Raw genomic sequence first — 15018 nt, forward strand, 5'->3', positions numbered from 1 at the left:
ATAATTTACGCCCCGCGGTGTTGCCAAAAGGTTTTGCCGCCATTTTGACTAAATGTAATTTTCCAAAAAAAAAATATGCGCGGAAAATCTTAGAAATTTATTTTCTGGCAACGCCGGTATGTTAATGAAACGTCGAATCGTCTTGATGGGTTGTTTTTTGGCGCCCGTTCAGTAATTACTATTGTGTCACAGTGTTGTAATTGTTTTGTGTGGGGACTTGGTTTTGCTGCATTGCGTCGCAATATTTGCCATGCATGTACGTTTAAGTTGTATTATATTGGAGCCATTTTCTTTGATTTGTTCGTTTTCGGTCTGCGTTTTGTTGCAACACAACAGCAAGCATGGCGTCATGGCCAAGAAAACTAATTTCTTCTGCTGTTGCGTTTTGGCTTTCCACTCCTAGCCCCATGATAAATTTTCTTTCCCTTCTTAAAAACTAGCAGCGACGAATGACGCGCAAAAATATATTAAATAAATAGATAAGCACTTGCCCATTTTTCAATGGCAAGATGACTTCAAAATTCTTTAGTATTTCATTTTCTATGGCCGTATGTCTGTACGTGCAGTGTCGTAGAGGTGGACTGGTGGTAAAGTGGAATGTAATCGGAAGTGCCAAAGTGTAAACAGAAACCCCATGCCTGATAGCGAGTTCATGACAAGAAAAAGAGTATCGTTTCAAATTTTAATTTCAATACTGTTTGACTTGCTTATTTAAATTTAAAAAAATGAATAATTAAGGAAATATACAATCTAGCAAAATATCGAGTATCGAAAACTGAAAACTATCGAATATTGCAGTAGACTACAACATTCGAAATTACCTATACCTATAAAATGCATTCTATATCATAACAGATAAATTCAGAATACCTAAAATTTAACGATGTACGTTTTAGATAATAGTATTTGAAAATATTTGAGTTATCTATCCTAGAAGTTAATTTGTCATCATAGGTTTAATTGCTTTGACTAAGTCATGATCCTTTTAAAATGTTTTCGAGAGCTAACCGTCGCCGCTCCAGGATATCCACCCAATGGATCTCATGACGTAGGATTCCTGAAGATGCTACCAGATAATCAGCTGCTTTTTTAACAAATTCCTGGTAAGCATTAAAATCATTGTTTCGTATAATTCTAGTAAAACTCTACAGAAAATTATTGATACTTTAAACTGAGCCGAATCACGTTCAAAGCTGCGGCTGGCTTTTTTCTCCATAGCAGATTGCAATTCAAACAGCAAATGACCTCTTAACTGACTTAAGCCAGGATCGATGAAATCCGCCAATTTCAGAAGTTGATTGCAGTATTCCAACTTCTTCCCAATCTGTTCTTCATTTAAATCTGAAAATTAAAGTAAACCATCAGTTGGAAGCCAAATGATATCAAAATCGGCCTAAAAGAAGCATTAGTGAAGCTTTGAAATGGATTTTTAAATCATACTACTTCCGAGTTGCAAAGATCGACATGCAAAGCGACTCTTGATCCAGGCATGTAGTTGCTTGCTGCTGCTTGCGAACGGTTTAAATATTAAGCCAATAAACACGAATAGAAGAACGATCTAAATAAAAACCGTCGTAGAGAAGTTTTGATGCATTCCCATAAAGTTGAATGATGGCATATTTGGCCTCGATCACGTGACAGCTACCGGGATGAATAGCTCCGGAATACGTTGCAATAAAATTTTCCAGGAGTTCTGGACGGCTCCGTGCCATCTGAGCAATTTGTTTCAACTCTGCACGGACGGAGTCATGGAACCTTTTCACTTTTTCAATTTTTTGCACCAACCCGCATCCACTGCATTCCCAGTTTGCGAATTGATCCAGTGGATCATTGCTGACAATCATACCTCCACAGTTTGTGCATTTTAGGGCGCCCATTAATGTTCCTAATTCTCTTGGATCTGCGCATCGACTACATTGACACCAAAAGTGCTTCGAGGATTTGAGATGCAGTCGCCGATCTATGGTGTTCCAAAAGATCTGCGTATAGGTTGCACTGATTTTTTCTCCTGCTCTTATATTTCTCGTGGCCAGTACTCTTATCTTGAAATCGAATGGATCAAAAACATGCCTTGTGTTAGGCACGCATTCGTGGTTCATCAATGATGCCGTTGGGTAAAGTCCTCGAAAACTGACGCGATCCTGAATCCGGATTTCGAAGCAATTAGTCTCCAAAATGCCGCAAACCCGCTGGATATGTTCGGAATCATACTGAGTGAGCTTCAGTCGCTGACGCAGGAAACTGGAAATGTTTTGTTCTACTAGTCGGTAGATGTCTGTTCCCTTGCGTTGTTCCATGTGGGAGACGAGCTTGTCCAGAACTTGCCGATTTTTAGCAGATAGCGACAGGCAACGTAGAGGGGTAATGCATTGATACACTTGATTATTGATGGTTCCCGTGCAGAGAAAATTGGCAACCAGTGCAGGTTCAATCATTCGACATTCGCTATTCCGGTGGAAGGCAGATTCCTCGCAAAGAGCCGAGCACATGGGCCAATTACAGCGTGAACATCTGTTGTAGATAAAGGCATATGAACAAGATAAACAACAAAAGCTTTGAACACTTTACCTGTAGGTACCACTTATATGCTTGTAACAACCGAGACAAAGAGGCAAGGATTGAAGTTTAGGTCCAAGTACTAGCGGCGGTTCCTGTAGGATGATTTCCCCGGCTTTAATGGAACGCTTAGCAACCAAGTAACGACCTTCATGTTCTGATTCGTCGATCTAAATAATTAAATTAAATTTTTTCACTATCTCTTATAACGTTAAAAAAATGAAAACATAGTTTGAAATAGCCCGCGTGAAAACTTGGCAGTATGTCACAAACCTTGAACGGTGGAACACACAATGTCTTGTGAATTGCCCAGTCAGCTTTCTGATGATCTCGGGAGCAGTAATACACGGCACGGCACTTTGAGCAACAATTAGTGGATGGAACTTGGCATTTGGCACAGGGGAAATGCTCGGCCATTCTTCAGACTCTTTGTATTTATCCGGCTGCTTTCAAAATATTCCTTCAAAATTTCTAGGAGACGTGAAATGAAGAGCTTCGCATCCGTTGCGGGACCAAAGGGTGATGACGCTGACCTCTTTCTGTGCAGTTGCTATATTGCGTCCGTGAGGCGTTGCTCTCCCAACACTTATTCTACGCCGGCACAAAAATAGATCCTGGTGATGTTGAAAGCGTTCTCTAAGTTCCACACCCTACGTGTTTCAAGTTTCAGATAGTAAAAAAAATTTTCTTTTCCTATTTTCATCGGTCACGACGTTTCCAAAACATCGACTACCTCTAAATACACTTCCTCTTGCGAAATCCTTTTTTCTTCCATTTTCTGGCATGCAGCTAATCTAACATTGACTCGTCTGAGAATTTGCATGCGATTTTCGTGATATCGCTGGAATAAGTGTAGGAATCTTGCCTGATGAATGACCGATGCAAATCCTATATGGACCCTTGGATTCATTTCCTGTTAAAATAAAAATAAGCTATAAAAATAAATGAACGTTTAAAACTAGTGCTATTAGCTAAATTAAATCAATTCTCGAAACTTCGAACGCCGTCAGCTAAGGTTTAAAATCAGCGCGAGGAGACTTTAACACAAAAAGGTATTTTTAGCGTCAGTCATTGTCAATTTTCTTTAATGCTCTAGCAACCCATAAATAGTCCAACTTGCCCTTTATGCAGAATAAAGATATACAAGTAGTACAACGGAAAATGGATTCAAAGCTATAGATTAAAATGGTTACTTTACGCAACACTATCTGCTCTATGTCGCCTATCTCAGATATCATCCGTTATCAGCGAAAATCGTTCTTACCTATGCCAGGCTGTCCGAGTTTCCTTCCGCTGTTTCTTTTTTGTCTTTTTTATTTTCTTGTTTTCTTTGTTTTCAGTCTGGAACATAACGGTTTTTCATCAGCATGACGTTTTACTTTTTAATTCAATTTTGCTGCTTTGTCTCCATCGCCTACGCTCAAATAACACAAGGTAAACATCAGACATTCAAGTTTTTCAATCCAATAAGATAATGATATTCATTCTTTCCTTTAAAAAAAAAAACCAAATTGGTCAACGTAAAAGTAATTGAACTTCCGGAAAATGTCAATAAGACAACCTGCATACCTCTAAAAAATTTGAGAGACTCAATGGTGCAACGTGGACTGGGAGAAGCTAGGAAAATACGAAAGGCGGGTTAAAAATTCAAATCGTTTGACCAATAATCCATTCGAGTAATTATACCATGTTTTCTAATTTAGGTTCAGCTATATTTTATCGGAAGTGGTATCCAAAAACGATATACTACTTAAGAAAATTTGCGAAAAACTTAATGTGATCTCTAGGTAATGTCGACGTGTCAGTTGCTATTGCAATTCGATTTCTGGATGAAGGTTTGACGAGACCTATTCTGCACAAGTGCGGAGAATATCAAGGTACCGCCAATGACGTTATGGTCACAATCAGCTGCATAGGAGAAAGCGAAAATGCAGATCTCGAGGGCTATACTGGTTACGCCGTCTACGCACGCTTTCACGGGGATATTTCTAATCAAACAGTAGCGATCTGCCAAATGGACATTGTCCTTCACGATAGTAATATTTAGCTAAACACAGTTGGTTGTAATTGTCAAAATAATCCTAACCCCTTGTTTTAGAATATGCACAAGAGAAAAATCAAAAAATGAAATCCCTAGTGATTTTAGCCAGTGTGGCTTGTGGGCTTATTGTCGGGGCTGCTATTGGGGTTATTATCTGGTACAGCAGAACGAAAAAGTAAGTTTCGTGCAATAATACTGAACAAATTACAGTTGAATCATTTTAATGAATATTCTAGGACACGGCGGGAAGAAGATGAGCTTCCTTCAGGGGTCCAGTATTGGGAGGAGGATGTTCCGAAAGAGGAGGTGAGAAACAGTAAACGACAACGGTCAACGGTTGACAACGATTACGAGGATGAAGTTTTTTTAAGATGACTTGTTGTGTGAGGCAAGAAACTGAATTCAAGACATGAATTCTCTTTCTGTTTGTTGTAAATGTTTAGGTCTCGTTAGATCATTCTGAATTTTCCTTTAGTTCTATTACTTTTAATAACATTAATTGTTTGCTATACCCTTGTTTACAACTTGCTACCTTGCTTGTTGCTTATTCAATATTTTCAAGCAACAAGCATTTTGCTAAGTTGTTGTTAACACAATTCCAAAGTCACAAAAAAAAATACAAGGTACATCTCAAATATTTTCAAAACTTTCAGAAAATACTTTAAAAATACTTTAAAATATAGATATCAGTATGCTTACTCATGGTTGCTTTAAGCATTTGACTTCCAAGATGGCAGGGTTACAATGATCTTGTGAATCCTCTGAAGATGACATTGCAAAATACATAATGCTCACACGAGTTGCAATACGAATCAAAAGTTATATCCTCCAGAATACTATTACAACTTACTTTTCCTTACAACAAAAAACCAGTCAACTTTCATCATTACGTTTTATCCATGTTCGCTAATCAACTACACCAACTTTGAAGGAAAAATGTGATTTCGTACAGAATCTCGACGTTGCCAAAACTAACAAAATAAAGTTATGGCGCTGACGTTGCCATTCTCCATGTCTTTCAATCATGGCCTGGTGTACTATGCCATGATTGTAGCTTTCTATTATAGATCGATATAGATCATTTTAAATATTATTATTACGGAAGGCTATGCTTTCATATTTCAATATCAATATGATTTGAATTAGCTCATCCTACTGGTGAAAACATGAAACCGCAAAGGCAAATGAATTAAAATTTCGTAAAAGGAAATGCATGTACTTAGGGGATGCCATTTGAAACATTCTTTCATTCACTGAAATACGAGATGAGCACAGAAAATGCGTGATCGTGAGTTTTCCGCATTTCCTCTTTTTTGCATTTACCATAAAAGTAAAAGGGATTACAAAGTAAAATCAAAGGGTTGAAACAGCTGTCGAAAACGTGCTGTTTCTTTAACCTCCTGATCTTTTGAGGATGGGCAATTTTTCCAATCTACCCGATCGACACAGTTGAGTAAATCATTGTTTGCAAGTACTTCACGACCGAATTGCAAAGGAAATCGGCCTTGTATGTAGCAGACAAAACGCTCTTTCTTCGGTAGCTCCAGGAAGAAGTACGGTTTGCCAGCAGGTACAACCTGGCGAAGTTCTGCGTGAGGCGGTAGCTCGTCCAAATTGATAGACTGCATTGCAGCCATTTCAACAAAAACTTCTTTAACGAGATCTTCTTTTTCACTCGGTACGGCAATGCATTGGATTTGCAAATGAGGAGATTTGAAGCTTCTTTCGAAGAAGACCACGCTTTTACCCTTCGCTTTTAAAGCTTTCTGGATGGCCACTTTAAATGTACAGAAGTGGTTAAGGATTATCTTTAAACGAATTAAACATATTTAAAGCTAATAAAATAATGTAAAAAAGGATATTTTTCGACTTCTTCGAGGACTTCTTCTGGCAATTCTATAATGCTTTGATAATGCCCAATCGGTAAAATTAGAACGTGTTCAGGTACCAACGGACCCTTAGGCATAGCTACGTAGCACTAGAACAGAATAAAAGGAGAAAGATACCTTATTACTATTAATCGTATCGGTAGACAGACAACATTCTACTCACATGTTCGCCCACACTGATCACCAGATGTTTTTCTACTTCGGGGCTTGACAAGCAAAACCAGCAAGGACCTTGACAAAAAAAAGCTGATAAGTAAAGGAAATCTACGTTTTGTATGCATTATAAGTTTTACCCATTGGTTTAGGCGGTGGTCGTGGAGGCCGACCTTGATTGTTTTGTCTGCGTTTGTTACCCCTGGTATTTCCAGACATGACATCGGCACTGACATCATAGAAATATTGATTTCCTAGCGCTTCCTGTTGGTAGGGTTCTACCAATAAGTTAAAATACATTGGGAAAATTGTGTTGCTTCTCCAGTTTGACTTGCCTTTCGAGTCTCCGCTTCTTCCTCTTCCAGCGTGTTAAGGTATGGACAAGGGGTTGTATTGGCCGGTTGTTCATTAAGTTTTAATGCTGACATTTTAGCCATTGGGGCTATATTAAATGCATAGATCCATTTGAGCTTCTTTACATTGCCGACTTTGCCCAATGCAATAAATCGAGTAACATGTAGAGTCTTTTCTTGCAAAACTTCGTGGTTTCTAGATTCACAACCAACTTAGTGATTTTTCTATGCGCAGTAAATTGACAAGGTTCTTATACCTATAGGGTAACCGTTCGTAATGTACTCCTTCCATTCCTGCAAAGTGGTACCTAGGTTTAATCTTTTGCGTCAATCGTGAAATTAAAGAAGATCCGAACTTTTCACTATTCCCGCAATCCTAAGAAACAGATAATCACAATGGTTTGTGTTGGAACATAAAAGGGAGATTCCATACCAATGGGGCTGCCAAATTTTCAACACCTTTCGGCCACTGTGATGTGAGCAATATGTCTACCCCCGCAGAGCTGTTCCCAACTTGAACTTCAATTGATTTAATGGCCTCCATTGTAAAACCATTTTCAGTTGGCGTAGTGAGAAGTTTCTCTTTGCCGCTAACATACACCATCTTTAGGCCACTACTTCCAGTGAACACACCATGATCACCTATACACATAAATGCTGAAACCAACTCTGTGGAAGGTGCAAATAAAGATCTGACCTAAGTAAGTTAAATTTGTGCAAACTTCACATCCCTTCAAATCTTGAAGATAGCGACAATGTTCTTGTTTAGAAGGTCCCAAAATAAATGTTGGAATGGGAACTAAAACAACAAAAAACTATTTTAAAAAACATATATATAACTCATTATACTTGCCATATAATACAAAGTGAATACATACCCTGCTTCTCTGCTATTTTATATGATTCTAGTTGAGTGTCTGCAGCAGGATCACTGCTAAAAAAGTCACCTACACATAGCTTAATTGACCAAAGTTGTGATTTACTGAATTGCAAATAACACAAATAAAAATAAATTTTTTCGTGGATCAGAATTTTGCAGTCTTACCAGCATGTCAAACGGGCCTGATTTTTTATTAATTGTTCGGACTCGATTGAACAAGACATCGTATTGCCCCTCTACGTCACCCGCTACAAGGCTAAGCAAATACAAAATGTAAAAAAAGATTACAGCAGCGGAAAAATAAGTAACAAAAAAATATGGTAACAAATATTACATTTTCAAATTTTCAGCCATTTTGCTGAGAAACAGCAGACAGTTTTTCAGCACACGAATGTTGCCAGGTCGGAAGTTTAACGGTTCTGAATTGAGTAAAAAATTTAAAACCTTGTTTTAAATTAAAAAGCATCGCGAAGTCAAATAATAAAATTCATTTAATATATTAAGAAGAAAACTTATATCCTACGTTACAAAATAAGAAATTTACAGCCAACATGTGAAAAGTGAAACTACTTTTCTGAATTGCTAAGACGTGACCAGCTTGGATTCGTATTCATAACAGGTTGTTGTTGTTGTTTACCATTTGCCGTCAAGGTCATGTTACCATCTAGCTCGTCAGATCAGTTTGTTTTCCTTCCTGGTGTTGTAGTATCAGTTGGTCAGTTACTACCCGAAAGTCAATGAGGATTCAGTATCAAAATGTCTAGGGAAGCTACTTCTATGAGTGGATTTTGGCGGACACAGCTAACAACATTTGCCGTCTTATTTGCTGGATATGCATCCTATACATATAACCGAAAAAGCGGTACGAAGATTAGCTACATTTATATTATTGACGTGTACATAATATTTGTTCCATTGCCAGTTTCGTTTGCCTTACCTAATTTGATGAAGAATGGTCTTTTGGATAAAAGTGCTGCAGGTATTAATTTACCCTTTACTTTATCATATAATGAAACAGGTGAATCTTAATTGTCTGACCATACAGGAACCATATCAAGCAGCCAAAATACTGCATATGCCATCAGCAAATTCTTGGGGGGTGTTTTGTCAGACAAAATAAGTGCCAAATGGTTATTTTTCTCAGGTTTTGGTTTTTCTTAAGTTCTCAACTATTTGTTATGACATCTAAACTTGCCCTTATTTCTGTAACAGGTTTGGTACTCAGTGGAGGAGCAACTGTGTTATTCTCAACGTCTTCATCATTAACAATGTTTGCTGCCTTATGGTTTTTAAATGGTTTTGCTCAAGGAGCTGGCTGGCCAGCTTGTGCCAAGTTGCTCAAAAAAGTAAAAAGCAGCCTAAAAATTTTGCATTTTTGAAAGATTAAAATATAAATATATATATTACCTAAATAAACTTCTTTTTAGTGGTTCAGCCCTGAACAATTTGGAACATTTTGGAGTGCACTTTCTGCTTCTTCCAATGTTTCAGGATCTCTCTGTCCATTCTTGGCAACTTCGATAATTGCACAATTTGACTGGCGAGCTAGTCTACTTGTGTCTGGTATGACATTCGAACACAATATAAATATAATGTCAGTTACCATTAAGTTCCTAACTGATTTACAGGCGGAGTTACCCTGACCAGCGCAATTTGTGTTGCATTAATGTTACGTGATAGTCCAATCGAAGCTGGGTTTAACAAAGATTTTAGTCAAGAAGCTACGAAGAAGAAAACTGATGGGAAGTCTACGGCGCACCGGCTGACGTGGAAAAATCTCATTCAATCGCCTTTCCTGTGGCTCGTTTCTGCCGTTTACTTGGTCGTTTTCGCTGCCAAAACAAGTGTAACCGAATGGGGTCAACTGTATTTAATTGAAGACCTGGGCCATTCAGCCTTCACCGGTAAAACGTTGCCTTTTACTATTTAGTTGCAGAGAGCATCTGAATATTCTACTTCACTGCCATTCAGGAAGCGGTTTTATAAGTGCAGTAGAAACGGGAGGCTTCTTCGGAGGAATCGCCGCTGGATACGTAACCGACTGGCTTAAGAAAAAAGTCCGTCTTTAATGTGTTTTACTTCGATTCAATTTCACAAGCTTTTGTTTTTCTTCATTTTAGTGGGGTAAAAAAACACCTGGTAATCCACGGATGTTTGCAGCCATTTGGTTTATGGCTGGAGTTGCGGGATTCTTATTTGTTTTGACCACTTTCGTGACGACATATACCTCACAGGTTAAGCAATTAAATCAAATTTTTGGAGGATTAATCTACAGGATTAATATTGAATTTCTTGCAGTTTTTCCTTACTGTGATAGGATTCGGTTTAGGGGCGTGTCTGTACGCGTGCATTGCAATATATGGAATAGTCGCTTCTGAGTCCTATCCTTCTCACTTGAGCGGAACGGCGCATGCAGTTGTTGCGCTAGCAGCTAATGGTAATCTAAACAATTTCAAACATTAGAGAAAACCATTTCGTATTTCTTTTTTTTTCTTTTTAGTGGGAGCAATATTGTCCGGGTTACCTTGTAGTTATGTGGCTCAGTTATACAACTGGCGTGCAATATTTATAGTATTGGAAGTTTTGGCGGCAGCCGCAGCCCTGTTTTTAATTGTATTCCGCAAAGTGACCCCAGGATTGCCTGAAGATAAACCCAAATCCCAGTGAAATAACCAATGAAAAATTAGTTTTTAAAAATCCCTAATGCATTTACTTTATTTCTTCCTAAACCTAATCAGTCCTGATTTAACCATTCTAGAACAAAATAGAAAAACAATTCTAAACATTTACGCCAAATACTTTCTTTAGTTATCTATGCCAGTTTTTTTGACTAGGGGAATCTGAATGTTTGCAGAACCTTCTCATTACCATAAAAAAAGCAGCTGTACATGAAATATCCAAGATTTTTGTAAACCTTTAGTTTAGATGCTTGCTCCGGAACCCATCACTGCATTGACATTCCTGCAAATGTCCAACTAACTGGCAAATATTTCCTAGTAGAAGAAATTCTTTAGTTTTCAGTTACTTTATACTGTACCACCAACAGATCTATGCCGAAGATCCTAAAGAATTCTTCCTAAACTACAATGCAGTGCAAGTTAGATCAATTTAATTATTAGTTTGTATAAATAGGCTTGAATTTGATATGATTTTATCTAAGAGAACCACATCCTTAATACACTTCTAAACAATAAACTTGTTGTACTTTACATCTTTACTTCTTCAGGCTTGATGGCTGGGGAATTCTAAAGGGCTTCATTGCTTTTTCAATGTCATAGTGAGACATAATGTTGTATGTGTAGTATTCAGGGTTTTTATATGGTCCTTGTTTTGATGCTCCAGGACCTACAACTAAAAAAAAACTCTAATTTTATTATTCACATGAGCATTAAGGATATAGTACCTGGTTCTTTCGTTGGAGGCTTCGCTGTTGCTGCAGCAGCTGCTTTGGGGTTTGGTGTATTAGATTTCGGTGCTTCAGCAGAATAATAACGAAAACAGGCTGGCATCACCTTAAATAGTAAGTTAGGTTGTGACAAAATGTACCAGAAACCAAGGGATAGCAATATTTTTAAAATAAATTTGTTTTGATTAACCATTTTTCAAACCAACTTCAAGTTAGGTAAGTTGGTAACTCACTTGAACTGAAACTAGGAAATCATCTGTTAACACATGCTATATTGGGTTAACAGTGCTTAATGAACATTTATGCTCCAGCAATATATTTCTTTTAAAGTTTGCAACAGTAAATGGCTACCTTTCTCATATTTGGGCGAATAAACGACATTTTTCTCAGATTTACTCCCTCCGAAATCAAAACTTATTTGGTTCTAGAAATCAGCTGAGAAAATGATTAATGAGTTGCAGACGACGCATTTGTATGGTTAAGCAACGACAAAATAAGGACTTGGAGTTGCAAGTTGCGAAACCCCGTTTTGTTTCTTTTTTTTTTTTTGGTTTTATAGCTACCTCTAGATGTCAGCATCTTTTCTGTCATTAAACATGGTGGTGCGTTTTCTTCTTGTGTTATTTGCTCTAAAATTGTTTTGTTATTCCTAAATCTTTCGAATGACGTTTCATTTTTTTCCTTTGATTTTTGTAGGCCGCAATGATTGACGTGGAGGAAACAACATTTGATCTCTTTTTAAGATATGGGCTCTTTTTTGGAGCAATTTTCCAATTAGTCTGCATAGGCGCAGCGATTTTTGGACCTGAAATTTCAGAAAGTCATTCCAAGGTAAGTGAATAAGTAACTATGAAATTAACTTATTTGAAATCAAAATTCCGGTTGCTAGGATGACAACAGCGAAGATTCTGGTTCTGAACATGGTAGTCCAACAAATGCAGGCCCCAAGCATTCAGGACAGCACAATCGACGAAAGATAGATAAAAAAAAGAGGAGGTGAAGACAACCGTCACCCTTGTGATCAAATCTTGTACTTGGGTGTATTTCTCATACATGTGGCATCTTTCTTAAGACCCAGTTTTAAGTTATTAACTCAATTTTATTGAATTGTGGTTCTTTGTTTTTCTTTAAATTTTCAACTTGAATACATAGAGGATAGATGGAACAAACGTGAATTCAATGCATGGTATATAGTACATAGGAAATGAGGTTGGACACCAGCAATAAAGACTATTACAGATAAACCATCCATTATTTAGTGTTTACCAAAAAGTGTTAAAATGATCTTAAGCATAAAGAAAAATTTCTTTAAACTGCCATCTCCGTACTGTTTATCATTATGCAGTTTCCAATGCCTTTTGACAATATTATGGGTTGCGAGGGGACTGGGATCCTTTATGTTGTCTAGTTTCCGCTCTCCCACAGCCGCAGCGTCCGCACAGTCATCCTGGAAAACGATTAACACGAATGCGATAACTGTCAACAGGAGAACACTTCTCTTCCATCGAAATGTCCTCTTCATAGCGACTTGTTCAGCTTCTGCTACTATAAATGAAATACTCTTGAACATCCAATTTCTAATGGCTATTAATCTAGTGCTTGCTAGTACCACAATTCGTTCAAAATGCAAATCTTCCTAAAATCAGCGTAATCAATTTTGCGACCTAGCCGTTGTCGCGTACACAAACAGAATGAAATGTTAAAGAAAGAATGAGTGAGAACCTAGGTTAGAGCGGACACGCCAAAGTCCCCTCCAGCATTGTTAACGAAAACGAAAAAGGGGGTTGACAAGGGCCCACTTTCACCTCATGCCGCTGCTCGCATGGCAAAATACGATGGAATTCTGGGTTAGCTGCGATCACTGCGATTGAGAATGGTGTGCAGTATAACTGCTGCGGCAGCAGACACATTCATTGAATCTATGTTTTTGTTCAGGTTAGGCCGAGCTTCGATATAAAGCCGGTGGGTACACAACGATACAAGTTCTTCAGGTAAACCTTGTCCTTCATTACCTTTAAATGAGAGGGGAAAAAATGGTAAACTTTAAAAGAACGACGGAATGTTCATTGATTAAAATTTTTACCCAATATGATAAGGGTTGGATTTTTTCGAAAAAATGAACCGACTGGACTACATACTAGTGACTTTTCGTTTGTTTCATCATTGTGTGAACCAGTCCCCACAATATCCCATTTGGACTCCTTGAGAATTTGGCAGAACTGAGATGGGTTATTGACTGAATAGACAGGCATTAACTCCATTACCCCAGAACTTGCTTTACTGACAACTGGAGTCAATGAACAGCTATGTTCAACAAACGCATAACAATATGTAACATATAATATAAAGAATGATTACATTAACACTAAATTTAAAAATTTTTTACCCTTACCTTTTGTGGGAGCTGACAAAGACCTTGTTACATCCCATGAAATAAGCAGACCTCAGGACTGAACCAAAGTTCATAGGATCCTGGATTTCATTGAGCAATAGCCACACTGGTGATTGGCAAGATTCTTTTTCTGATTGGGAGTTTGCAATAAATTTCTGAGTACAAGGGGTGGGTATATAATATAAACGAGTAGCTTTAGCAAGTAGCCCTTGATTTGGCTTTCCTTTTGGTGCAATATTGTCAATCTTGCTCTGCGGAAGAACTTGAGTTTTAACGTTCTCCGCCCAACATCGTTCGAGAATTTCTTTAGCTCGTACATTGTGGTTCAGCAAATCTCTCCGGTAGAAAACAGTCTCAATGGAACGACGTTTAGCTTCGATTGCACAACTGATCGGGTGAATGCCGAAGAGAATATCAAAACAAAGCTCCTGGCGACCTGGACTCTTCTTTCCATCTAATGTCATCAAATCTAAACCAGCCTTTAAAATAGAACTTGTACTAAATGTTCTTTGCATAACAAAATGAGAAACTTTGGAGGACCACATGTTAGTTTTTGAATAACTTCTACAACATCGTCTGCACAACTGCAGGCGGTGCCGGCTTTTTTAAAATCTTACTTTCCTTTCAATCCTAGTTTCTGGATCCCTTATTTCCCAGTCCAATTCATTACAACCTAAATTCAAATAAGTAATACAGGAAGAGGCTAATACAAAATACCGGGACACTTTAATTAGCAATCGGCCAACTTGGCACTTGTTTGCCAATACTTTCGCAAATAGAACGTCGTTTCGCTTTTGCTTCTTTGTAATAGAGGTAATAACGACCCCTTAAACGGATAGCTGATTGTCCTTGTAAATTTAGGTAGTCATCGCATCACAACACAAATTCCTTTTCCAAACGGTCGCTGATGAAGGATTGCATTCTTTCTTTGTAAATTTACTCCAACACCGGCAGCGAATCGTTTGGCTGGTTAATAACACTTCAATGTTAAATAGCGATCCGTCTGCGAACTAGCCTACTTACTTACCACATAGTTAAAAGGGATATGCAATACTGCGTCTCCATTAAGCATTGATGTGAGAGCTTGTGCGACTATGCTTCGAAGCACAACGACCTGCTTAATATTTCCAATTGTGAGAAAATGAGATACAGCGTTACATTCAAAATTTTCCTTTTAACATTAAACATGCGACTATATGGCCGACTAAAAGAAAGAATGCTTCCCCAACCAATATTTGTTTGTTCTGGAATACAGTTCGCAAGAGGAGATGCCTAGTTTTATTAGTTCAACAAATAGAGAAAGGTGTTAATTAAGTGTGAGGTATGTGAAAATTAACAGAATGTGGCT

The 15018-nt window shown here is 37.9% G+C and overlaps 7 protein-coding genes across 11 annotated transcripts; 3 read left to right on the top strand and 4 right to left on the bottom strand.

The window, feature by feature from the left end:
• Positions 1-844: 844 nt before the first annotated feature.
• On the bottom strand, positions 845-3949 carry LOC130695602 (SET domain-containing protein SmydA-8-like). 3 transcript variants are annotated; one of them, XM_057518763.2, is made up of 6 exons: positions 3821-3949; positions 2830-3469; positions 2569-2726; positions 1571-2511; positions 1166-1341; positions 845-1100 (listed from the first exon to the last, which is right to left on the bottom strand). In XM_057518763.2, exons 2-6 carry the CDS (start codon positions 2971-2973, stop codon positions 975-977), a joined length of 1545 nt encoding a protein of 514 aa, XP_057374746.1. In that variant the 5' UTR covers positions 2974-3469; positions 3821-3949; the 3' UTR covers positions 845-974. The 3 variants fall into 3 exon arrangements, with proteins under 3 accessions (XP_057374746.1, XP_057374748.1, XP_057374747.1); XM_057518765.2 differs by lacking the exon at positions 845-1100 and adding an exon at positions 1444-1505 and having other exon boundaries at positions 1200-1341; XM_057518764.2 differs by lacking the exon at positions 845-1100 and adding an exon at positions 1441-1505 and having other exon boundaries at positions 1200-1341.
• Positions 3855-5113, top strand: LOC130695189 (uncharacterized). The gene is made up of 6 exons (XM_057518312.2): positions 3855-3990; positions 4084-4190; positions 4260-4284; positions 4344-4592; positions 4655-4772; positions 4834-5113. The coding sequence occupies exons 1-6, from the start codon at positions 3924-3926 to the stop codon at positions 4970-4972; spliced, it is 705 nt and encodes a 234-aa protein (XP_057374295.1). The 5' UTR covers positions 3855-3923; the 3' UTR covers positions 4973-5113.
• Positions 5114-5913: 800 nt separating this feature from the next.
• LOC130694501 (CWF19-like protein 1) lies at positions 5914-8543 on the bottom strand. The gene is made up of 12 exons (XM_059495154.1): positions 8510-8543; positions 8207-8291; positions 8038-8128; positions 7871-7949; positions 7690-7791; positions 7426-7634; positions 7250-7368; positions 6975-7188; positions 6780-6903; positions 6650-6717; positions 6460-6575; positions 5914-6382 (listed from the first exon to the last, which is right to left on the bottom strand). Exons 1-12 carry the CDS (start codon positions 8526-8528, stop codon positions 5938-5940), a joined length of 1671 nt encoding a protein of 556 aa, XP_059351137.1. The 5' UTR covers positions 8529-8543; the 3' UTR covers positions 5914-5937.
• LOC130694503 (glucose-6-phosphate exchanger SLC37A4-like) lies at positions 8473-10569 on the top strand. 2 transcript variants are annotated; one of them, XM_057517572.2, is made up of 11 exons: positions 8473-8491; positions 8579-8734; positions 8795-8851; positions 8918-9016; positions 9085-9218; positions 9300-9435; positions 9501-9776; positions 9844-9929; positions 9993-10106; positions 10171-10309; positions 10373-10569. In XM_057517572.2, the coding sequence occupies exons 2-11, from the start codon at positions 8629-8631 to the stop codon at positions 10537-10539; spliced, it is 1314 nt and encodes a 437-aa protein (XP_057373555.1). In that variant the 5' UTR covers positions 8473-8491; positions 8579-8628; the 3' UTR covers positions 10540-10569. The 2 variants fall into 2 exon arrangements, with proteins under 2 accessions (XP_057373555.1, XP_057373554.1); XM_057517571.2 differs by lacking the exon at positions 8473-8491 and having other exon boundaries at positions 8506-8734.
• A 437-nt stretch (positions 10570-11006) lies between these two features.
• On the bottom strand, positions 11007-11737 carry LOC130694523 (uncharacterized). Its single transcript, XM_057517597.1, has 3 exons — positions 11630-11737; positions 11276-11384; positions 11007-11223 (listed from the first exon to the last, which is right to left on the bottom strand). The coding sequence occupies exons 1-3, from the start codon at positions 11657-11659 to the stop codon at positions 11087-11089; spliced, it is 276 nt and encodes a 91-aa protein (XP_057373580.1). The 5' UTR covers positions 11660-11737; the 3' UTR covers positions 11007-11086.
• Positions 11738-11834: 97 nt separating this feature from the next.
• LOC130694522 (protein anon-73B1-like) lies at positions 11835-12420 on the top strand. Its single transcript, XM_057517596.2, has 3 exons — positions 11835-11880; positions 11975-12109; positions 12168-12420. Exons 1-3 carry the CDS (start codon positions 11848-11850, stop codon positions 12276-12278), a joined length of 279 nt encoding a protein of 92 aa, XP_057373579.1. The 5' UTR covers positions 11835-11847; the 3' UTR covers positions 12279-12420.
• Positions 12357-14244, bottom strand: LOC130694511 (rRNA methyltransferase 1, mitochondrial-like). Of its 2 annotated transcripts, XM_059495153.1 has the most exons (5): positions 13671-14244; positions 13362-13582; positions 13084-13290; positions 12888-12942; positions 12357-12823 (listed from the first exon to the last, which is right to left on the bottom strand). In XM_059495153.1, exons 1-3 carry the CDS (start codon positions 14213-14215, stop codon positions 13127-13129), a joined length of 930 nt encoding a protein of 309 aa, XP_059351136.1. In that variant the 5' UTR covers positions 14216-14244; the 3' UTR covers positions 12357-12823; positions 12888-12942; positions 13084-13126. The 2 variants fall into 2 exon arrangements, with proteins under 2 accessions (XP_059351136.1, XP_059351135.1); XM_059495152.1 differs by having other exon boundaries at positions 12888-13290.
• Between the last annotated feature and the right edge of the window lie 774 nt (positions 14245-15018).

This window comes from Daphnia carinata, chromosome 4 (assembly GCF_022539665.2).
Source record: "Daphnia carinata strain CSIRO-1 chromosome 4, CSIRO_AGI_Dcar_HiC_V3, whole genome shotgun sequence".
Lineage (NCBI taxonomy): Eukaryota > Metazoa > Arthropoda > Branchiopoda > Diplostraca > Daphniidae > Daphnia > Daphnia carinata.